The sequence below is a fragment of the Cyprinus carpio genome, chromosome A17 (genome assembly GCF_018340385.1).
Source record: "Cyprinus carpio isolate SPL01 chromosome A17, ASM1834038v1, whole genome shotgun sequence".
In the NCBI taxonomy this organism is placed as follows: Eukaryota; Metazoa; Chordata; class Actinopteri; order Cypriniformes; family Cyprinidae; genus Cyprinus; species Cyprinus carpio.
The window spans coordinates 25,083,977-25,110,213 of NC_056588.1; the positions used below are offsets into that span (position 1 = coordinate 25,083,977).

Genomic DNA, 26,237 nt, shown 5'->3' on the forward strand with positions numbered 1-26,237 from the left:
TCTAAATCACTAAATCACACATAAAATAAACTTTTTTTTTCTTTTAAATGAGGCAGAAAACCCCTTTTCCTTTTTTTGTCTGTGAAAGGAGGCAGATAACCTCTAGAAAATTTAGTTCACCCACCTTAAAGTAAATACATTTATTTTCTATTTGAAATGTCAAGATCAAAATCTGTTGACTTAACATTAAATAAATACATACATAAAATGTTAATAAATTGTGTTTCTTCTCTTTTCTAGTTTACTTCCTAGTCTAGCTGTCTAATAAACAAGGCCTTATCTATTACAAATATTGCTTTTGTTCCTTTCCTGCAAGTTGCTTTGGATAAAAGCATCTGCTAAATGCTTAAATGTGCATTTGAAAGTCCAGAAACAGAACAGAGGAGGAAAGAGCTCTACTTCCAGAGCAGATTGATTTGTTTGAAGATCTGTAGAGGAAGGGAAAGGAACAACAGTACTTATGGGTGGGGCTCATGTTGCTATCAAAGCGATTCTTATCACGGCGACTCGAACTGAAATCCTTCTGAGAGGGGATCAAGCGGCAGGTCTTCGGCTCATTTCCCGTTGTGGGCCAAAGCGGCTCATGGCGGCTCCCGTTCCAAATTCTCCTTCCTAAAAGAGCCTTTGTGCAGTAAAAACCATGTCTTTATGGCCACTAAACATCGGGAGTCCTGCCCTATTTTAATGAGGGTCATCATGAGGTTAAATGGTCGTGATGAAGGAACAAGTTGAGAACAGATCCCAGACTCAATCATGCTGCACCAGTGTTTTGGCCTGCGTGTTGAGTTTGCATGGGGGACGCATCGCACAGGGGCCCTGGGACAATAGACCCTATTCACGTCGACCTGAGGAGATGGAGTCTGTCCTCTGTGCATCTTAAGTGGATTTTAGCGCATCATGTGTGGGGGCGCTCGGTGATGTTTCGGTCGCTCTGTTTCAAAATGGCAGCGTGACCAAATATGTGAGGAATCTGAACCATTCATGCTCCTACTGCAAATGAGACGCTGCTCTCAACCCACACATTTCTCATTTCAGCACTGTTTCAACATAACAAGCCTTTTGTTTTCCTGCTCTTCAACCACACGCGTACCATTTTGGATTCCAAACCATCAAACACAGTCTACGTTGCAAATAAGCAACGCGATGTGGCACGACAATCAAAGTTGTGCAAGTCACCCATCACTACTGCTCATACTTGGGTTTGTGATTCGAACTAACATCGTTTAACCCTACCTGCATGATTTGTGTGATGGATATGAATGATTCCTCAAGTTTGTTGAAGAGAGGAGTACTATTACGTTATGTCAAACTCTATTAAAATCAATTGGGTTGAGTTGCTTGGGCACTTATAACTTTTTCAATCCTGTCTAGTGGACCCAGAGCACTGGACATTTTACATTAGCACATCTTTAGTGCCACATGATAACAGCAATGTGGAAAATAAGGACTGACACTCAGAATTTATGACTGAAATAGTGGATTTATGATTTAATAAGGAATAAAAAATCAGACACTTATTTCAATGGAGGCCCGTTTCCGCCACTGAATAAAAAAAAATTAAAAAAAGGTAATTGCGACTTTTTATCTCACAATTCTCCCAGTGTGATTCAAAATGCACTGGGATTTAAACTGTTTCGAGTGATCGTTTGACTTCAACTGATAAAAATAAAGTCAGAAAAAAAAAGGTAATTGCGACTTTTTATCTCACAATTCTGACTTTTTTTCTCAGAATTGTGAGATGTAAACTTGCAATTCTGAGAAATAAAGTCAGAACTGCGAGATATAAACTCCCAATTCTGACTTTTTTCTCTCAATTGCGAGTTTTTTTTTTTTTTTTTTTTTTTTAGAACTGAAAGCTTTTATCCCACAATTGTGAGAAAAAAAGTCAGAATTGTGAGATAAGGAGCCTCAATAACCTTTTTAAAAAAAAAATATTTATTCAGTGGCGGAAACAGGCTTCCATAAAGTGCAGTTCATGGAGCTCTTTCCAAACAATATAATGATCTGAATCTGGTGTGTTAAATAAGGGAGACACAGAACATGTGCAGTGCAGCTGGACCTCAGGACCAGGACTGAAAACCAATGACTTATGTTCCATGACTCATGTATGCAGCTCACTAGGTTTTTGATCAAAACTACCATTTCATAAAGTGGACCTTATAGATAGTTTGAGTATTTAATGACGTGACAGAGAGACCAGTGCATTCTCAGAGCACTTCTTTACAGTCATAGACACACGGTGATCGGAGACGTACCTGATCCAGGAGTGAGCAGAGGTCCTTCCAGCTCCAGCGCCTCCTCCTCTGCCTCCTCCAGCTTTTTCTTCTTCTTCTTGGGGTCGCGGGGCTTGCGGAGTAAGGAGAGCTCCTCAGGATGCCGGATGTCTGTAAAAAAAGAGGGAATTACTGGTCAGGATCATCACAAGACGTCTCTTCACAAGACTTAGAAACAGACACACATGCAAGTCTCAATAAGCCTTATTGAAAATGGGCACATTATAATTCATACATATCTACTGTATATTTTTAAAACAAGCTGGCTTAATCATCTGATTTATTCTCTTTTCTGAATGCTTGCAATCAGCAATAATTCCCCCAATAGTGGCCATTATTTCATGCTTACAGGGCTGAGCACGTTCATTCTTTAGACTCATATCAGGATATCTGAGATCCCATGTTTCGCTACTAGAGGACATGTTCCACATAGTATTAATTCAAAAATTTAAAAGTTCTGCATGTGCAAGCACTAGGGATGTAACAATTCACCGCAAGCCGGTTGAAAATCGATGCAAATATGTGACCATTAAAATCGGTTGAGATATTAAATGAATCACGATATAGTTGGGAGTAGGAGTTTATAATGAATGTATGTCTGAGGGCAACTGACTGCCTTTAGAAAAGTTTAGATGATATTTTAATTTCATCTTCCCTCTTTATATTAAAGCAGCATTTATCAATAGGGTCAAGTGCAGCGCTGCTTTGTTTACAGCGGTAACCAAGGAAATGCTGTATCGCTACTGCTCCAGAAGCGCCACCTGCTGTCAGAGAGTAAATCTGCATCTCATTCAGCCCATCTGCTGTTTTTGTCTCGTTCAGATGTTTTATGTACCATAATTTCACAAAGACCATTATGTTTTTGATTTCGAATTTCGAAATTATACTATCTAATTTAGATTAAAAACTGCTTGTGCAGCATGTATGTAGCATCTTTGTTTGGATCATGATTAAATGATCCAGTAGTTGCCTCTAACTGAATGGAAATATTTATTTTATTTGTGTTATTTATGTGTTATTTGATTTGTTTTTTTTTTTTTAATTTCATATTTCAATTTCACAAATAAATGTTCAGCATTTTGTCCAAGCAATACTAAAAGGTCATCTTTTCATTTACAATTGGTCTTATCTTATTTTGTTAAAAATAAATAAATATAACTGTGAGAAAATTTATCTTAATCTTAGTGCTGCGTTCAACACTATAGATCATGATATACTCATAGATCGAATACAAAACTATATAGGTATTCAAGGACAGGCTTTATGAAGGTTTAGATCCTTCCTGTCTGATCGCTACCACTTTGTTTATTTAATCTCAATTATCACCAGTAAAGTATGGAGTGCCACAAGGATCTGTCCTAGGTCCTCTCCTATTTCCAATATACATGTTACCCCTTGGTAATATAATTAGAAAATACAGAATTAGTTTCCATTGTTATGATAATGATACTCAACAATATATCTCAACAAGACCAGATGAAACTTCTAAATTATCTAAGATAACAGAGTGTTTAAAGTGCATCTATTATGTATTTTTGAAAATTACCTTTCATGCAGTGTGTAACACAGCTCTAAGTGAATGAAAACATCCTGCAAAGTTTTAAATCTAAAAGTGCACCGTGTATAAAGTTATTATCTTTCAAAAGAAAGAGTCGACTCCGAGTCATGAAAATGAGTCGTTTTTAAAATGACTCTTTAGCTGTTTCAAGGGGACGTCAAACTGAAACATTAGCATATTTATGCCCGCCCACTTCTTGTGCACGCAGACCCAGGAAAACTGGAACCTCTCCTGCCTCAAACACAGTAGCGGATTCCTGTGGAGACAACACTGTGCTCTGCACTGTGAGGGGAAATCCGTTAGGGTACAGTTAGGGTATGTCCAAAAACTCCCAACTCATTTTCTCCTCCAACTCCAAAACCATCCGAAATCGCTGCAGAAGAACCGACCCAGTGTTTACAAAGTGAACTTGCAAGGATGGTCAAACACTCTTTCCAAAAAAACAAATAAATTTAAACAACGATGTAGGACGATTTTGAAGTTGGAGGAGAAAGTGTTGGGAGTTTTAAGACACCCTGTCTTGAACTGTTGTACACAGAGTATAAGTGCACATCGCAGTGCTAGACAAGACGAGCAAAAAGTATATATATATTTTTTATATTTATTTATTTATTTATTTATGAAAATTACAGATAGTTTCATTATATAAGTTGCGTTATATGAAAGTGTTTTTTGACCTTGCATGCATGTCAACCTGTTGTTGGGGACTCCCAAAACCAAAATATGAACCTTTCATTACCCATAATAGGGGCACTTTAAAACATGTAAAAGATTGGATGACCAATAATTTTTTCCTATTGAATTCGGATAAGACAGAGATATTACTTATTGGACCAAAAAGCAGTACACAGAATCTCTTGGATTACAATTTGCAACTAGACGGACGCACTGTTACTTCCTCTACAGTCAAAAATCAGAGTGTTATATTAGACTGCAACTTGTCTTTTGAAAATCATATTTCCCATGTTACAAAAACAACATTCTTCCATCTTAGAAACATTGCCAAGCTACGAAACATTACTTGTTTCTGATGCAGAAAAGCTAGTTCATGCATTCATGACCTCTAGACTGGACTATTGTAATGCACTGCTAGGTGGTTGTCCTGCATCCTCAATAAACAAGTTACAGGTAGTCCAAAATGCAGCGGCTAGAGTCCTTACCAGGTCGAGAAAATATGATCATATTACCCCAATTTTACAGTCTCCGCACTGGCTACCTATTAAGTTCGGTATCAGTTACAAAATATTAATACTCACCTACAAGGCCCTTAATGGGTTAGCTCCTGCGTACCTAACTAGTCTTTTACCAAGCTACAATCCATCATGCTTCCTAAGGTCACAAAACTCTGGATTTTGGTAGTATCTAGGATAGCAAAGTCCACTAAAGGAGGTAGAATGAATGTAGAATGCTTTTTGCATTTGGCTCCCAAACTCTGGAATAGCCTTCCTGATAACGTTCGGGGTTGGCCAAGCATTCAAATAATGTATCTCATATTCTTGTACTGCAGTTACATCTGATCAAATGCACATTAATATTCCTTAGCTTGGGTTGAACAAATCATTTTTGCTTTGGTTGGAAGCAGCTGCGCTAATTATGTCTCTATTTGTTTCTCTGTTTCTGCCCAAGATTGAAATCCCATGGTAACTAGGAATTACACAAGTTTGAGTCTGGATCCAACCCTTACAAAGACCTGAGATGACCGAACACCTGAGAAGAGATGATGCAAACCCCTCAGAGGACCAACAAAATAAACTTCCAAATTTTGCTACAAGTTTGATTGCAACATATAATCACTGCTGGTAATAGGGTTCATCGACTTTTTGATTACGTCATTAACTGAATGTTACCGTACATTTCTGCCACGACAATACTTTTTGTACACGAAGAAAACAAAAATAACGACTAAATCAGCGTAGCGCCATTTTGGCAAATCTGAGCTGTACGCAAGCGTCATACGTTCTTCTGTGCCAGCAGCGCTGTGCCGATGCGCTGTTTTCATTCAAACCAAAGCGTAAATACACAGATGTGTCAAAATGGCTCTATGCTGCTTTGGAGAGACATAGAGGAGAGGAATTGTTGAATAAAGTCGTTATTTTTGTTTTCTTCATGTACAAAGAGTATTCTCGTGGCTTCATAATGTTACGGTTGAATCACTGATGGCAGATGGACTATTCTGACGATGCTTTTCATACTTTCCTGGAGCTTGACACTGTTATTTATTTGGCAGTCTATGGGACAGTCTCAAGCCTACCGGTTTTCATCCAAAATATCTTAAATTGTGTTATGAAGACGAACTAAGCTTTTACGGGTTTGGAACGACATGGGGGTAAGTGAATAATGACAACATTTTCATTTTGTGATGGAGTATCCCTTTAATACAAATGTATTATCAAAAACAGTGAAATTAATGCATAATTGAAAATGTAGCCTAAGCATTTCTTTTCTTTTCGCATGAGTTGAATTCAATGACAAAGCATGTTCTACTGTAAATTCCATTTTTATGACTAGATTTCCACATTTTGGAAATCAGAGGGCCCTAAACAGTGACATCAGATGTCTAAAGCAGACCAGCGATCTAAAGAACCCTTGAGAAGACAAGTCCAATAAGTACATGATGAAAGACAGACTTGAAAAAAGAGAGACTTTGCATCCAGAATAAAGCATATTTTAAAATAACTGCCAGTAATTGTTTTTGACAGTTTTGGCATTAAATGACTTTTTATTGAATTTCTTGCAGTTTGATTCTGCACTACTTAAAGGATTATGGCTGGACGACTCGCACTCCCTGGATTTTCCACAGCCCTGGAGGAAACGAGTGTGACGGAGTGTGTTGGGGAGGGGCTTCATGGCTTGGCAGGAATGGCTTGTTTAGTTGTGTTACTAAAGCAAAAGCATTCCAGAGGTTTTAAGAACTACCAGATGGCAGTTCTCTCTCTCTCCGAGTCTGCCCTTTTACAGCCATATGTGAGCGAACTGTAGCAGGTCACTGGAGTGCTGGGAGTGAGCGAGTACCTCCTCTGAAATTCCAATCAACAAACAGAAGATGTTTGAGCAAACGCTCCCAAATCAATCAGCCGTAACTCACAAGAAACTCGTAGAGAACGCTCTGACTGAGAAACCACACATTTCTCATTTTACTTCTTTGATGGGCAGTTCTTATGTTAGGCAAAGTGCTCTGGAGAAACGCAGTCCACTCGCTCTAGGCAACCCTCTACATTGTGAGTAAATCACTCGCTTATGCGACTAAATCTTCATTCTGGGCGACTTAATGATGTCTAATATTAGCCAATGACAAATAAATTCTCAGATTTTACTTGCCAGTGTGTGAGTTGGAGGCTAAGTGTAAGTTTAGTAAAGATATATTTTCACTCATCGAACATTCAGCTCTTCAGAGTTTCTCTCTCCATCGAGCCATGTGTGCAATTTTTCAGTTCATCTCAATAGATGCGCAGTGCAGCTTTGACGTACCGTGAACTCTAGTTTAAGGGTGCACGACTTACCGTCACTTTGATGAGAGCAAAGAGGGCGAGAGAGTCATATATGCAGAATTGACACGCTACATGTAAACAATATTCTCTCTTACTTGTCAAACAGCGTTCCTTTTGATTTTTTTCAGCTTTTAAGAACTGCCAGGTTTTCCAGTAGTGGGAGGAACTAATGTGCAAACGACAATCTCATTGGCTGGTGCTCACCTATTAACGTCCCTGTATTGATTTCAGCGAATCAGTTTGAGCGAACACACATAACCTGATTAATATTCATGATTCCAGCATCTCATTAATCCTTAAGCCTGTGTTGTACTTTCCGCGTCCACGTGTCCGCTAGTGTCCCCATTGTATGCGTGATGTAAAAATCGTCATCGGAGAGTGGGTGCAGAGGCCTTGAGTGGACATCCGCGTGCCTCCCATTTTTTTGTGACTGCGGTGCTTGATGTGGTCCTTGGTGATTCATAGAATGCACCAATTGCCACAGGTGCAGGCTGTGTGTAGAAGCTTGTTGCTACTCGAACCTGTACAATCCATTGATAAAACAATATAAAGACAGCCAGAAGTGCAATAATTCTGGGCAATTGTTTTGTTCACATGCACGTGTCCGGATTGCTCATGCGGAAAGTATAACACAGGCTTAACCCTACACGTTATTTAAAATGACGCACATAGCAAAATATAATAATATTTATGGACACTTTACAAGAACTGTTCTTATTATTGGAATTCGTATTATTATCATTATTTTCTATCATCATCATCCTATCAGTATTATTGTTAGTTTTTTCCCCCATTTTTTCACCTGGTGGATGGTGACTACTTCATGGCAAACACTATTCACAAAACACCAAAAAATTTCTATAACTGGATTCTCCAAATGTTCACCCTGGTCATGATGAATGTAGGCTGCCAAGACTTACTATTGCATCAATGGATACTTTAACAAATAGTTCACAGAGAAATGAGTATTTGCTGTTAATTTACTCGTCCTCAGATCATCCAAGATGTAGGCAATTTTGTTCTCTTCCATAGAATGCAAGTCATTGGCTACCGTCACTTTGAGAGTCGTGGTCCTTGGTGATTCATAGAATGCAAGTCATTGGCTACCGTCACTTTGAGAGTCAAAAAAAGCATATCAGGCAACACAAAATTAATATCTGTAGCTCCTGATGACATATTAAGGTATTATAAAACGAAAAGATTGGTCTGTGCAAGAAACTGAACATTACTTACAACATTATTACCTGTAATCCAGAGCCTGGTCCAGAGTGATGTCCAGTTTGAACGAATCGTTCTTTTACTGAATGAACCAGTTCACCAAATCAGACAGAAGCGTCTGAAATAGTTTGTGGCTCAAGCAGCACAGATCTACAAGTTACTCAATCAAAACTCACTTTCAGACACCTGACAGTCACTCCAAATCAAAAAAGGACCAATAAACCGGTATATCTTAATAAGGCATGTTAATATCATGTGGGCTCCACACATTAATCATTTCTGTTCATCTGTGATTGGGATTCATTTAAAAGTGGAATTCCTGAGCACATGGCCTCTTCTGTGGAGGAATAATGTCTGGCAAACTCTGGCTGCATGACCATGTCCATGTGATTTCAGCTAATGAAGAAGAAACTCCCAATTTCTCCGGCAGCTGAGACGTTGAGAGACAGCATATGTGAGCTGGATAATCATTGTCTCACAGGCTGTCTGCAGCTGCTGCCAGTTGGACTGTTGTAAACTTCCTGTCTCTCATCCCTTCCTCAAACTACTCTGCACGCTCTACAAGACATACAGCGGTCCCCGAAAGTATCTGGACACTTAAAAATATCTGATAACAAAACATCAAAATCAAGTGTCAACTGCAAACAAATGACGCTGGAGCTTTTCTCAGAACTAACTTCATTATGGCTGCATTTAAACTGGCACAAATCTGACAGATCAGAATTTGGTGCACACGTGTAAACACAGAAATCTGCACGAGATCTGAGCCACTTCTAAATGTGTTATTTAATCAGACACATACCTAATATCTAGACATCTGCTCTACGTCTAAACACACACATCCGATTCCCCTCAGAACTCCAAGCCACCACCACAATGCAAGGGTCGACACGTTTTCCCATAAAGATTTACACTTTAATGGGTATGAATGTGCCCGATTCACGATTTTTTTTTTAACAAAATTATATTTAAGACAAATTTGCCCCGTGAATTTTATAAATACAACAGCTTCGTTACTAAAAGCTACACTGAATTTATCAGCTATGAGGTGATAAGCTTTATTATTAAGATACCCGCTCGCCAATTCTCTCTGCTTCTCTCTCTCGTTAATTCATTCAAATTCATTCATATAAATATTATCTTACAGCGCTACTTTATTTCACTTCAGAATCGTATTATGATTTTGCTTGTATCGCCAGCAAAGTCACGATACGATACGCATCTCAAAAGAGATGCCATGATACGGGACAGCACTAAATTTCACCTCAGAAGAATTTAGTTAAACAGCTGTTTATTAAACACTGCATACAATAGGGCCCATTGCTAACTTTAGGCAGAGCAGGCAGTCGACCTCTGCATTATGAAGGGCCTCAATAACTGTACCACAGTATAGAAAATAGCACAGGGTACAATATTCTGATGGTTTGCATCTTGTGTTTTTCAGCCCATAAATAATAATGCACGCGTTGCACAATCATCTTTACATTGCTGGTAGGTAGAAATGTGTCCTTTTATTATTGCTTGGAATAAAAATTCCTCGATTCGATTCACGATTTTTTTTTTAACAAAATTAGATTTAAGACAAATTATAAATTAAATGTGTCCTTTTATTATTGCTTGGAATAAAAATGCTGCATGTTTCTTGGCGAAATTGAAATATAACACTATAATAATAATATACTAATATAGCACTTGCATATTATTGCTCTTTTGTTGGTTTTTATTGCTTCTATTGTCCTCATTTGCAAGTCTCTTTGGATAAAAGTGTCTGCTAAATGACAAAATTAAAATTTAACGTAAATAATAAAACTAAATTGAAATTTTAAAACAAGCCCCAAATCAAATAAATAAGTAACACGAATAAATAAATCACTTCACATAAACAAAATAAGGCTTTGTCTGTGCTTTTTCCATTTAAAATTAGAGGCAACCACTGCATTTTAATCATGATCCAAACAGAGATGCTGCATACATGCAACATGAGCAGTTTTTTTATATCTAAATTGCATTGTATAATTTCAAAATATGAAGCAAAAACAGAATGGTTTGACTTTTATAGTTTTGTGAAACTATACATAAAAAAAAAATATCAGCATGTAACAGAAACGGCAGACGAGCTGAACGAGACGCAGATTCACTCTCTGCCAGCAGGTGGCGCTTAAAGCGCTTCCTTGTTTTCAGGTGTAAACAAAGCAGCGCTACACTTATGAACTTTAATATGCATTATAAAGAGGCAAGATGAAAAGAAAAAATACCTTCTAACGTTTCTAAAGACAGTAAACTCCCCTCGGACATACATTCATATAAACTACCCCTAACTGAATCGCGATTTGTTTAGCATCTCAACCGATTTGAATCGTCTCACATTTAAATCGATTTTCAACCAGCTCACGGGTAATCGTTAGATTCCTACTGGTAGGTTATCATTTCCCAAATTAATACACTCTCTACGTTTAACAAATCTAAATTAGAAGCATTCTGTTTCGGGGGATTTTCGGTCTCTTTATATCAGGCAACCCAGGTTGTGTTCCTCTGCGGCCAGATTAATTGCCGTAGCCTATATATATATATATATATAACACTCTATTCATTATTTTTTAGAAAACTTGCACTTTTCCACTCCGTTTTAAACGCTGTTCTTGTATTCAAATTCAGCGCGGTCCAACTGCTGTGCATGTTGCAGTATCGATACCCATATCATCAAGTAGTTTGTGCTGATACATCGTCGTATCAATGCACTGAACACAGCCCTAGTCGTGTCTAAAGTGAATGAAAACAGGAGGGCCACAATTATTGGTCACGTTCAAAACTAAATCCTATAGACCAACTGAAGTATTCACATAAATAATAAATGCAAACACCAACATTTCATGCTATTTTTGTGTTTGTGAGTTAGAGAGAGAGTCAGGATCAATTCAAATCAATTTGAGAGAGGAGGTCATCTTTTTTGGTTGAAAGACTTTTTTGCAGATATTGACAGGGAGAGGATTCAACCTGTAAGTGCTCATAAGGCCTTGTTTTCTATATATGGACACAACAAAAGTTACCATCAGCCAGTTACACCGATAAGAACTGTTTATGAAACAGGATTTGGAGCAGTTCAAGGGCATGCTGGGTCTTATCTATGCTACGAAATACAGATCAGTGTGCTTAAATAATAAAGAGCAGTCAAAAAGACCAAAAAGCAAGAAATGTGGTCAAGTGCACCTTTAAAAAACTCAGTTATTAGTTACCTGTATACCGGGTTTACGGTTTCATCACCATCCCTGATCCTAAAAATAACAGCAGTGCCACAACATTTTTCAGATGGCAGTACAATGATGCACAGTAGTAAATATCATTGGCATCATCATGTACCATTATGTACTATTTGAGCCAAATTCTGCATTAGGTCCATGCACAGATAACGCAAGAGCACAACAGAAATGAAACCGACAACTTGTGTGCATCTTATGAAGAGAATTGCATGGCTGGAGATGCTGTAAATAAAACAAGAGGTAACAGCAAAAAAACGATATCCATCTGATGCATGTGTACACAGACCAACAATCAAAAACAGAGCAGACGGATTGCCCCTTAATATATGTTAAACAGCAAACCGCAAAAGCAGCTCTTCCATGGTGGGCAGCACATGCAAAGCATGCAATGACTGTGACAACTTTCAATTTTTGAATGGATACTATTGCAAAGTTACTGCCTTCCTTATTCAAACTGATTTTCTTTTTCATGAATGCATGGTTGACCTGAAGAATGAAAGCTGTATCATACACTTGGAAAATTATGAGCTATATCACCCGCTTATCGACACTAGGGGTGTGATTAAACAATGTTCAAATCCATTAAATATTAATATTTGGCCCACATGAAAACTCAGAAACTTTTATTTTGAAATCGTGATGTACAATAAATGGAATATTTAGAAATAGGTTGGTGTATTCTGCTGTGTTGGCAAAGTTTTCTAAACCATTTACGTCACATATCTAGTGAGATAATGCGCACTGTTTTCCCAGATGAACGTTAAGCATTTCAAATTCACAGCATATGCAGAGGAAGAGTTTAGCGCCTTTCACAAATTACCGGTAAGTTATCATTAAGAGATCATGTGTGAACAGGACCTTTTCAAAAATCCCGGTAAATATGTTCTGGCAATCATATCGTTCTTATGGAGATGACATGATTACTCTGAGCTGTTTACAAAGCTCCACCGGTTTTAATTAGTTTTTCTATGTAAATATGCGCTAGATGGACATCTTTGACCGTTTCGTCTTGCAACTTTTTCAACATGTCTCTCCATTCATCAGGGCTGCGATACTATTAAGCGGGTCTCGTGTTTATAAGAGCAAAACATTCTGATTGACTAGTAATGTTATGGCACTTTTCCACTGCGTGGTACGACTCGGCTCGGCACGGCTCAGTATGGCTCGGTTTGCATTTCCTCTGCAGTTTAATATCGCCTTAGAGTGGGTGGGATTATTCACATGTCGTAATAGTTGCACCGCCTCTACTGCCGCGACTCCTGAAAAACTTTTTCATTCCGTGTCACCCCATCAAGCTCTCGCTGGATCCACTTCTCGGCTATCAACGAGAGGAACATATGTACTTCAACAACGAAACAGCTACTTTTTGGTTGTTAAAAAAAAAGGTGTGCCGGTTCAAAACAGTTGCATTCGATCCTTCGGTAGCTGTGCTGATTTAAATCTAGCGGTTCTGTTGTTTTTGTGTCACAAGTTCAGTGCCGCAGGTAGTGACGATTCTCTCCGGCCAATCCGTGATCAGCAGAATTTACACCTTACGGTTTGCTAACGGTACGGCTCGCTTGGAACCTCAACCGAGGTGGTACTAAAAAAAAGTACCAGGTCTTGTACCCAGTGGAAACCCCCCCAAAAGTGAACCGTACTGAACCGTACCATGCAGTGGAAAAGTGCCATTAGTTGTTGTGTAATGTTAGTAGATGTGCTTCTCTTATACCATTGGCAGGCAAACTCAAAAGGATATCAACAATTTTTTTTTGTTTTAATTGTAGGATTCTTTTTTTCTGCAGCCAAACGCTGCACACCAGAGATCTGGCACGGTGCCGGAGAACTTTAAGCCTTGAAGCTCAGAATAGATTCTGAAATTCTCAGAATCGCGATGCATCGATGGATAAATTTTTTTCTTCCACCCCTATTGTAAACCATAGATATGTATGTGTATATATATATATATATATATATATATATATATATATATATATATATATATATATATATATATATATAATATATATATATATATAATATATATATATATATATATATTGTAAACAATGTCACACAACGTCACATCTACCTCAGAAAAAAACTCATTAATCAGCCAGAAATATAAACTGTAGAGAGGGGCATTTTGCTAAATATATGCACCATATAACATATAGGCTACATTATAATTTTTACTGTTCTTCAATGTGTAATATTTGTTTGAATAAATCTATCAAAAGTTTATGACAGCCACCATTTAAATGTTTATTTAAAAAATAAAAAATGAAGTAGAAATATTGTGTAATTGTAACTTTATTAATTTAAATAATAAATTTTAACCGTAACCCTAATTTTAACAGCTGTACTACAAATCAGTCAATTTTAGCCTTTAATATTATAATGTAGTAGCTACCAGATGACTCTCACGTATATTTTACAGCATTAGTTGAGATATTTTTTTTTCCCCTTAAAGAAATTTTGGCATGTACTGTACCTGATATGTATCCAAATTATTCAATATTGAATCAAATTGAATCACATACAGGGTTCGTACACCAATACATTTTCATGACTTTTAAGACAATATTCATGACCTAATGTTCTATCGTATTTTCCGGACTATAAGTCGCACTTTTTTTTCATAGTTTTGGCTGGTCCTGTGACTTATAGTCAGGTGCGACTTATTTATCAAAATTAATTGGACATGAACCAAGAGAAATGAACCAAGATAAAACATTACCGTCTACAGCCGTGAGAGGGTGCTCTATGCTGCTCAGTGCTCCTGTAGCATACCCCTGAAAACATTAACTGAAAACAACTGAAAACTGTTAACTGAAATATTAACTTAAAGACAACTGAGAAAGACTGAATGCAAACAAAATGCCCCCAAAAAGAAAATCCTGTTCTGCAGATTACAAACTGTAGAATATGGTAAAATATGCTCCGATCTGATAGGTGACAGGAGCACTGAGGAGCATAGAGCGCCCTCTCGCGGCTGTAGACGGTAATATTTTCTCTCGGTTCCTGGTTCTAAATAAGTGCGACTTATAGTCCAGTGCGACTTATATATGTTTTTTTTCCTCGTCATGACGTATTTTTGGACTGATTCGACTGTTCGTACACCAAAACATCATCACTACTAATAAAACTACACACATACAGGGTTCGTACACCAATACATTTTCATGACTTTTAAGACAATATTCATGACCTAATGTTCTATTATTTTATGATAAGAATAAAAATCTGTTCAAATTTATCATAGCATGATAATAAATGACTATTAATGCTATTTGTTTGTTTTCTATTTGTTTTAATAATAAATGCAAGCTACAACTGCGACAGACGTTACTCCAGAGAACATATCACATCACTGAATATTGTCATTTATATAAACAATATTATCAGTTAAACTCAGAACCTCAGAAACTCAGAATTTCGCTTTGGAAACCTGATTAGGCACGTGACAGTTCTGTCAACTGTCCCGAAACGTGAGTGAAAGTCTCGTATCGCAGCGTGCAGCAGCTCTGGTAGTGCAGACGAGATGTGAAGCCACTTTGAGTGAAAGAGAGAAGACGAGGTACAGCTGAATCACTCATGCTGTTTTCATATGACTGATTTAATCTAACAGCTTGTGTGGATTTATTTACTCATCTAACCTACATGCTATACTGAATAAATGTGTGCAGGAATTCCCCTCGTTTTAAACCTGAAAGCTGCGGGAATGAGTAATATTACGCAAAGTATGCAATATATGCGCAATCCTGCATTGAAATTCAGGACCTGATTAAACTCAATTCTATTATACAGAGATTTGAGAAATAGATTCCCATGACTTTCCCAAAACCTTCTGGGTTTATTTTTTCCAAAACTTTTCCAGGCCTGGAAAATGCTGTTTTAAATTTCCATGACTTTTCCAGGTTTTTCATGACCGTACGAACCCTGTGTGAATATATATCAAGTATATATCAAGTTTAAATATTTTTTTTTTACCAAAATGTTTAATTTTCAAAATAATTTAAAGTGATTTAAATAAATATTATGTGAAACTAAGTACTAAGTATATTGCAGCAATGTTGTTTTTATTAGCGTTAAACTGCCTGAAATCATATATAGTGGCATTATATCAATCATCCGACTCTTAGATTATCCACATCAGCCATTAAAAACACATATGAAATGACCACTAGTTACTACAACATGGCACACTAGTGCTTTAAATGTTTATCAATGCATAATGCATTTTTTTTATATATATATATAGTTTTTAATATTAATACACTAGCATTAGCTTGACAAAACTAAAGGCTATTGGCTTCAAAAAAAAATACAATATATAGTTTTTAATAGGCTTGCATTAGCTGGGGTGTGACAAAACTAAAGGCTATTGGCTTTTTAAAAAGCATGTGCCCTTGGATTGGTCAATATGAAATACATCAGCACATGAAAACAATTGTGTTTTTTTCAGTCTATTTTAAGGGGGCCTTTAAACGGTCGCTGTATTCTGATTTAGCACCATCTCTCTACCAAAGCCTACATCTGTTCTCAGCACTGAAGGCTGAATGCACTCTAATGTATAGCAAAATAACACAATTATCCTGACTTATTGTTCTTCACGACCAGCGGGGAGATCGAGTTAGGCTAATGGAGTTATGTAAAAGCGGAGCAATATTTTAGGGAAGGCAGCAGCACTCACTGAAGGTTTTGCAGATGTCAGACACGGCCTTGAAGACGCGGTCAGAGAAGTTGACCTTCACCCTCATGTGCTTCATGTTGGGCAGCTGCAGGCGTAACAGCTTGTGCTGCGGCGTGAAGAGCAGCCTGGCGTCGGCCTGAATGCCGTATTTATCCAGCGTCCAGTGCGTCTTTAGCAGCCAGGTCTTCTTCTTCTCCCACCACAGCGCGTGATCTGACCAGTCCTTCTTCACATCTGCATGAAGACACATACGACAAGGTTAGGAATCACATCGACAAACACTGGGAAAGGGAGGGATGAAAAGCAACCGACTGAACCGAGCTAAAGCTGGCGTCTAATTTGGCTGCGATGGAGCTGAAAACAAGGTCAGCTGGAGGGAAACACAATGTGTCTGTGTGTGTGAAAGACAATCTTGCCAAACTGGAGGGCTGCGTTCTGGTCTGGATGAAAGCAAGAGGCCAAGCATTCATCGGGAGGCTCGAGCACACGGGCCGAAAATAGGAGCGGTTGGAGGTAAACGCTGAGAAGTGTTTTTTATGTGTGAGTAAGGAGGTCAGGGTCAAGCCTCGCTCTTTGTTCCACATCCACACTGTAACCTGAGTCTGATACTCTAAACCTGCTTTTCCTCTAGCAGCTGCACACAAACAACACAGGATGTGGACGGCAATTCATAATAACCAGGAGATATACTGGGCTCTGTATGTGTGAAAGTCCAATAAAAATGATAAAAATAATAATGAAAGTCCAGTGGAACTGGAATTTCTAACTTTGATACAATACCTTGAAAAATATGGATTTTCAATACCATGGGGTAAAATTTTAACAGTATATAAATAATAATAATGATGATAATAATAATAATAATAATAATCACATTATTATTATTATAAATCAGAAATATACTACTATTTTAATATAACTCCACTGTAAAAAAATACATATATATATTTTACAACTATATTATTTTACTTTAGAGAAGAATTACAATAAATATGACTTCATTTCTTCAGTTGAAAGAGTTAATCTCTCAAAACCCCGTTGGTGGAAAATTTGCAGGGAAGCTCAAAGTTACTATCAGGGTTACTATAATAAACTTAACTAAAAAAAAAAAAAAAAAAAAAAAAAAAACACTATCTAAATCAAAATATAAAAACAAAAAAAAACTTTTTTTATCCATCTAGTTGCCCAGGAAAGATTTTTTTTGTTTGTTTGCTTTTTTACATTGAAGTACTAAAATAACAAAAACTGAAATTAAATTTAATAAAAGCTAGGCTTATATGGACACACACACACAAAAATAAAAGTGACAAAAACAACATTACTAAAACTTTAAAACTAGAAAATTATTATCAAATTCATACTAAATAACAGTAAACCTGCTATCATAGAAACCAGTGTTAAATAAGTGTCATTGAGATACTTTTATTTTCTGTGAACCGGGCCACTCTGAAAACACAAGCTGCCTGCGTGCAAGAATCCAATGACACGCTTCACTCTGAAACACGCAGAACAACAGACTATATACTTATATAATTACAATACATGCACAGTGGGGTGTGTGTGTGTGTGTGTGAACTTGCTGTCAGAAAGAAGAGAGACTATGAGAGCACAAACATTGCAGTATCATTATGCATCAAAAAATCATATTTTTGACAACACTAAAAGACACTAATACCAGCCGCTGTGGCCACTCACCAGCCTCGTCATACTCTGACAAGCAGCATGAAAAGCTGACGTGAGAAGTGACTGAGGAGTGTGTCGCTCTCGACTGGCTTCACTTTTTCATTGAGTTTGTGACATGAATAATGAACCAATCAAACTATCCTGGGGCTTGAATGAATGTGAGCTGGACCAGTGGCGTCTCTCCATCACTGATGTCAGGACACAGGTATGCATGTGAGCAGACAAAGGAAACCGCTTCCCCCTCAGCAGACCACTATCCAGTTTCCCCGCATTATATGTGTGTGACTGTGAAAGTGGGTCACCTCAATCTCTCTTCCCAACCAAACTCTACAAGAAAGAACTGGTTTGAACTCTTGGTACGGTTTTATACGACCATGTTTTCTGTAGGTCCAGGACTTTCATCTTCTGAGGGATTTTAAGCTTTGGGATTAAACACTAGGAAACATTCTTCCCTGCAAAAAGTTCTCAAAACATCCCTCCGATCTTCTCTGGGACTCCACGTATGTCATTGTCGTGACCATTTATCTACAGACAAAGACGCACTGACTCAGTTTTTCTCCTCCATATCCAACAAAAAGACACACTGATCCCATATCAATCACCGCGTCTCGTTCACTAGCCAACCATCTCCATCACAACATAACACAATATAAAACACAACACTGACAGTCTACAAACATCTCTGACGAACCACGACAATATTTACAAGCCAACAGCCTTCAAGAACTTTGTAGATGAATCCTGAGGATGCATCATAGATCCACAGAAAGAGGCCTGGAAGCCAGTAAGGTGCATGGAGCAGAAAACGTGCACTTTAAAGATGGGGTATGTCTTTTTTTTTCTTCTGGATAGGTGAGTAGCATTGGCTTTGCTTCACAGAACTAATGTATGCTGGCTTTTGCTTGATTATGCTCGTGTGCCATGTTCACTTGTTTGTTCTTCTGCAATCGTATTGTTGTTCCCTTCAGCTATGATAAAGACACTATAAGCCCGGAGCGTCTAAACCTCTTCCACTGTCTGTTTCAAGCGTCAGCTCCCAAAGTGTGTCCGAAAAGTAAGATAATGTGTTTAATACAGCAGATTCCGCCATAATCGTTGCGTACGGATGTGTGGGGCGGAGCTATCAAAATAGGGGCGAGACCCTTTTGGGGTAGGGGCGTGTTTTTGGTGATTTGAAATATCAACATTGGGTACCAGAAATCACTTACTCCACCTTTAAAAATTAAATAAACTTTCACCACCTCACCAGATGGAATAAACCGCCTATAAAAAATAAAAAAACTGTTCAACACTTCACTGAATCCAGATCATCCAGATTACAAACTGTTGCAAACTCTTTCCAAAAAAAACAACAAAAAAACAACAACAAAAAAACAAAACAGATATTGACTTTCCCAGTTCTCCCCAAATTATAGATGGGAAAGAATTAGTAAAACATGCCTTTATTCTAACGCTAAGAAACAAATTAATAAAATGTGCTCAACGATTTCCTAATTCATAAAACTTTTCTCCCTCAGATTTAATGTGGAGGGCTCCGTAAAAAGGAACGTTATAAATGTACAGATAAATAAACTTTTTTTTATTATTATTATTATAATTAGTTTGCAGAGTTTCAAAGTAATACATTTTAAATATTTATATTTAGCCATTTTTAATAATGTGGTCACACAACACTGACTCAAGCACACTAATCCATGCATTAGAAAACTTGTCTACAACTCTAAATGCTCTCATGTAATCCAAATTTTCTATCGTTTTTATATTATTCTGGGAGAATATGGCATAGGATTCAATTATATTAATAATAATAATGCACACCTAATGTTCAAAAATAAAACTGTTGATTGAATTAATTCACAAACATACAAGTTCATAAGTAGTAGAGTTGTTTCTGAGAATACTGTATGAATTCTGTCAAGGACATGTTTTTCTTGCATTCTCCACTGACTGAAAATGTCAAATAATAATAATAAAATAAAAAACACGACACAAAAAAACGATTCCTATAAAACTCAAACAGATGCAAATATTTCACTTTCATTAACTATATGCATGCATCTTACTTTTTTCCATGATCTGAACTATGGGTGATTTTTTTTGCTTTCTTTCAGGAAAATCACGATTCATGATTTTATCACGATTCTTTATCTTGTTGAGTTTTACTGTTTTGCAAGTTGTCTGAGCAGTGCAGCCAAACTAACTTCCCCATTTAAAAAAATAAAAGCCTTACAAGCTAACAAAATACAAAACAATGGAAGATATTTAGGCCAAAGTGAGTGAAGATAAAAATAAATGAGGACATAAATACATGAACAACATGTCCAGAACTGCTCTGAGAGTACTTCATGATCATTTTACCATTTAATTTGAGTAAAACTACCGTCATATCATATACACACAGAAATTTACAAGTATCCATTTAAACCCGTCAAAATAAAAGTTTGGTTTAACTTTAACACATTGTGCAAGAAATCTAATACAATGTTCAATAGAACATACGTAATGCTACTAAAATCATTAAAACTTTAAGGTGTAGTCACACAATAATTCTTCCATGATTTCATTTTAATTTCCCTTTGATTGGCAAAAAATAAACTTTTTAATCATCACTGTGTTTCAATGCTAATTTAAGTGGAATCATTAAGGTGTTACACGCTGATAAACACTTTTTAATATCGCTTCTAAATAAACCATTTACACACACAAAAAAAAACTTTTCAGACAACTATTTTTCATGTAAATTACTAGTTCAAAGGACAAACATATGAAACTGCGTAATGTCAAGTTTTGTTTTTGTTTGTTTTTTAAATGCACATAACCATTTTATTCAAGACAGTAGCCTCAATTTACAAAATAAGCCACAATAACAGGTATCTGCTGAATTTTCAAAGTTAAAACTTTAAGATCTTTTTGAAGACCTGCGTAAATAAAATACTGTATGTCCTTACGGAACAAACCCATACAGATCAAAAAATCCAGTATTTCAGATTCAAGTTTATTCAGTACATATACATTCAATGAAATTGGTTTGTGTGTCATTTTATTACTAGGAGTTTGTGTTTAAATGTGTTTAAATAAAGGCAATACATAGATTTTTGCTACTGCTCGTAAAATCTATATATATATATTAAATGTGTTAAATACTGTTCTTAGTCCTTCCTTCCTGTGTTGGAAAGAGAATAAAGGCAGATGCAGATGGATCTCTTTATGGGTGGAGCAGTCAGCGAGTGATTTTGTTCTTGACATTTGTCAGCAGCGTGTGGACTCGCCCTAAACAGCATCCGGCCACGCTTGTGCCAAACATCCCGGATGAATTTAAATTAAATAATGCCAGTCCATTTTTAGGAATAGTATGATTTCATCTTTGACCGACATCCACACGAGTCATTAAAACACCGTGCCCGAGCTATGGAATAAACACGCTCATAGACACACAGTGTGTCTCTCTTTCCAGAGGATCCCCAGAGAATTGGCTCCTCAGCTGGACTGTCATTGGCCGTCCCGCCCCAGTCCCGCCCCGCCATCAGATGGAGCGCTGGAAGAACGGCCGTTCATTGACCATCCATCAAACAGCCTAAACAGAGCGCTGTAATTTAATTAGTTGCCAGCCAATTGCAATTCTTGGCTAAAAACACAGCCTGCCAGCGGATGACGTAATGCTGGAACAAAACGAATCCATGCTGAGTAATAGGACGCATTCAACAGAGCCGGAGACCTCCAGTACTGCAGAGAGACCCATGAACACACAGACACGTGTGAGGCTGGACCAGAAAGAAGAAGAAAACGCCCAGCAAATCTCAAATGCACGTCCTGTGCTAATCAATAACGGTGTCACACTGTTTCTTTTTTTCATTAATGACATTAAACTGCATTTGTGAACGGCACAATACACTACAATTGAATCAACAGTGAGTGCTCTCTTTGAATGTAAAATACTGTGAAGCAGGACTCAACAGTAAGGGCTTTTGTGCTGGTCATGAAGAGCCAGTATGTGTGTCAGATTTCTACTTGCTTTGCCTATATATATATATATATATATATATATATATAAAATGTGTAATGTGCTATTCACAGCTATAAATGTAAATGCTACAAATTTTATAAACAGTTTTACTGAAATGATCACAAAAAAAAAAAAAAATAATTATTTTGAGTAAAAAAAAAAAAAAAACACCTTATTTATCAGCAAGATAATGCTACCCTACTTAAAATTCAGCAGAGATTGCTAACATCAGGACAAAAAAAGGTTAGGTTTTCAAGGCATAACAACTATAATGGTACGCAATGATAATTTTATTGATATTTAAAAGCAAATAGTCTAAAACAGTAATAAAAAAAAACAAAAAACGTAATTTATTTTGGTTTCAATTAGGGCTGCATGACTAACTACATCAAATCTTTTGTTTCCCTTGATTTTTAATGTTCATTAACATTTTACATTAAAATACTTTATGGGAGGGGCGACTGCTTGTCATATTTTAATGTAAATTACATATCCAGATAGTGTACAGCAAAGTGCTTTGTGTTTCTTTCATAAACGTCAGTACATCTCCCTTCTTTGCAGAGTTTCGCAACACACAGAAAGCAATTAACGGGCACTTCCTGTTTAAATCACTGAACCTGTCAATCACTTCAGTTCAGCACAAGTGCAGAACAGTAGAAGCAAAGTAAGAATCAAGAAAAATGCTCCATATTATTACATCAACATTCATTAGAAATATTCACATACACTAATAATGACTGCCAGCAATCCTATTTCTCCTGCATAATTAAAAATCACAAATAATTAAGCCACTTACTTAAAGCAGCCTTTGACAAATATTATTTGTAGAATACTAAAAGCCCCATAAATAATGTATATTTCCATACGTGACGCTGAAATCTTTTGATTATCAAGCTTCTTGAAAGCAGACGTAAAGGCGTTTGCCTTCCCAGAAGGCTTCAGTGTAAGCAAGCCAGTCTAAAACGCTAAATCACAGCTAGATTTGATCAAGCAACAGGAAAGCTCTGTGCTGGGTAGGGCTGCTTCTTAGAGTAACTACTTCCTGTATCATAGATTAGACAATTACAGAGCCTTGAAGACCAGCAGAGCTGTGCAAATACAAACGCTGTACTCAGCTTAAACAAACAAGAAAAATAATCACGTAAATAAATGAATCTGCCAGTTCCTTTAACATTAACATCATCGTCATTTGCTAAAATTCACTATAATGGATCAAAGTTGGCAACAGGGCTGAGTGACAAGACCAAAAGAGCGATCTGAACAGATTTTTTATTTTGGTTGCGCATGACTTATGTGGACCCCTTTATATTCTTTTTTCTTCTTCTTCTTTTTTAGACAAGCTAATTGTGATTATTTGTTTGACAATTTCAGGATTCTCGTCAGCACAGAATGTTTTCAGAAATCTGCGCGGTCGTAGGAGAGCAGGCCAAAGCATCCACAAATCTCTTGACTCGAGGAAGGAAAGGGGAGAAAATGACAGAGGAAACGAAGCATCCTCTGATAAATCATGAGCATTTCCTTGCAGTCTCCACATTCCTCTCGCTGTAGCTGATTATATTAGGACAGGACAGGACAGAAGAATTGTTTACTTTACAATAATTATCTTTTAGCTAGATTTTACTCACAGCAAGGAAAAAAATAAAACTTTACTACTTCATACTGAATTGTAGTCAGTTAATGCTCCCTGAATAATAATAAATGCCTGATTTTTTTTAAAAAAGAAAGTAAAAGTAATTTATGACAAAACAATTAAGTATGAAAACTGTAAAAGAATCTGTAAGCAGCAGCAGAAACTATCAGGAAGACGGCAACATCCAGGGAACAAGCCAATCGTTGTATGTCATTTCCTGTTTGCCAGAAGACCCCCACGTCACAAAACTGGGCTCGACGTGCATTAAACCCCACCTACAGCGGAGAGTCCGGATCATCATTTTCCCCCTTCATGACGAACCAAGCGTCTGGAACAAATGACGGTTTGGTCAAGAGGCCTCACATAAAAGTCTGTTCTTGACCTTCCCAGTGATGTCACTTTGAGCTGGCTTACTTTTTAGGGTTTCTGTTTCACATTCTAATAATACACGCTCCCTTCGCCAGTAGTGAGGGAGCGCGTGTGTGTTTCTTCACTGCCTTAAGAGGGCAGGGTTTCTCTTGGCCAGCACTCACATTATGACACACCGCAGATTCTTACACTGTTATAGACTCGCAGCGTTTGCCACAGAGTCTGTACAAAATGTGCCCTGCTTCATTTATAATGTCTCCACTTACTAGAAATATAATGATTTAAACAGTGCTGCGAAAGGGAAAGGAATGAAGGCCCTGCCTTTTGAGGAGGGGACTGTACTATATTCAGTCTCTCAAACATGACTTTGCATTCTCTAAATGCCTAGAGCGCACACAATGTACTATTACGAGATACTATTATAATTTTTTCTAATTTTAACTAATTTTAAATTTATTTATGTGTATTCATTTGTACACATTTACACAATTTTAGTCAATAATTTAGTAATTTTTTTTTGACATTTTATACATTTTATTATTTTATGTTAATTACAAACAACAAATACAAATTTATTATCGTTTAAGCATAAACTCTCAAAATTTTTTTTTTTTTTTACTTTTAAGGAATGTTAAACATAAACACTAAAAAATATTTTAAATATTTACATATAAAAAGTAGATTTTTAACCAATTACAGATAAATACAAAATACAAAAAATATATTAAAAAATAAAAAAAAATTTAACAATAAATGAATATATACATTTTCTGTATATAAAAAGTAGATTTTGCACCTGTTACTGTTGTCTGTGTCGTGTCATTACTGTTGTTAATAAAAGTTAATTTTGTATGCATCTTAACTCAAGCTTGGTGCTTTACTGTCAAATCTGTATAAACAATAAATAAGAAATGAACATGAAGTGTTATTAGTAACTGCACTTATTAATGCAAAACAATACTAATTTTATGATTAAATGATCTTTATTTTGCCATACTGAATACCCCCCAGTGGTTTACCGTTACTGGCGAACAACGCAGCCGAGTGGCGCTGGTGCCACTGCTCTCAAATGTTAGTCTGGAGCCCTGGATGAGGACATTTTATGTTATGAAACTTGCAGGATGCATAAAGCATACAAAGACCTCCTCTATGTCAAAAGATCAAGGGAAAAATGTCATGACACCTGTAACTGATTTCTGTTCTGGACTTGCACACAAATTGCACTGCAATCGTTTTTCAAAATATCATTTGTGTGGTAATATTACAGTGTGTTAACATCGGTTAACGGAGGCCAGAGACACTGAAGATGGACACAAAGAAGAGAAAATACTGTAGCAGGCAGAGCAAACTAACTATTCACGATGAGCGAATTTATTTATTTTTGTGGCAGAACCGGTAAAAATATTGGCAGGGCAAGTAAAAATTAACCACTAGCCCAACCGGGCCAGTAGGAAAAAAAATCCTTAGTGTTGTTATGAGAACTACCTAAAACAGTAAAAATACTGTTTTAAACCTTGAAAGCTAAAATAAACATTAAAGAATAACAACAGACATGCAGTTATCAGACTCAATAATGACACTCAACTCTCTTATCTGTAGCACACATGGAGTTAAAAGGAGGCAGAGCAACAGGTACAGTCCCAGCGGAATCAAATCAACTTCAAAGTGAGGTATAAGATTTTGGGTCAGTGGCAAATATAAAAGCCGTCAAGGCCCCTGATCATCAATTATTAAACAGAATTTGCTGAATTGCTGCTTTAGGAAATGAGTGTTATAATCAATAAGAGAGTGCTTTCCTGGCATTTCGATTTATTCCATTAGAACATCCAAAGCCTTTCGACGTACAGGACGGAAACGAAATGAACATGAGTGAATATATTGAACATTTTAATCATCTAAAGAACCTTTTGTGGAATTGAAAGGTTCCATGGATGTTAAAGTTTCTTCATGGAACCATCGATGCCAATGATGAAGAACCTTTATTTTTAAGAGTTTACTGAATCAAAGCCCAGTGTGAACATAAGAGAAGTCAGTCTTTTATTACGAGTCTCTGCTCACTATTGTTTAGATTTACCAAGAAAGA

General features: G+C 36.9%; 1 protein-coding gene across 4 annotated transcripts in view; it reads right to left on the reverse strand.

Moving 5' to 3' along the window:
• Window positions 1-26,237, reverse strand: part of LOC109073123 (fermitin family homolog 2) — a 54,348-nt gene that overhangs the window by 22,138 nt on the left and 5,973 nt on the right. For all 4 annotated transcript variants that reach the window (XM_042774505.1, XM_042774504.1, XM_042774503.1 and 1 more), the window contains exons 3-4: window positions 16,470-16,703; window positions 2,256-2,384 (exon numbers count right to left, since the gene is read on the reverse strand). In XM_042774505.1, the coding sequence (XP_042630439.1) occupies window positions 2,256-2,384; window positions 16,470-16,703 (363 nt within the window). The remainder of the gene's footprint in view (window positions 1-2,255; window positions 2,385-16,469; window positions 16,704-26,237) is intronic.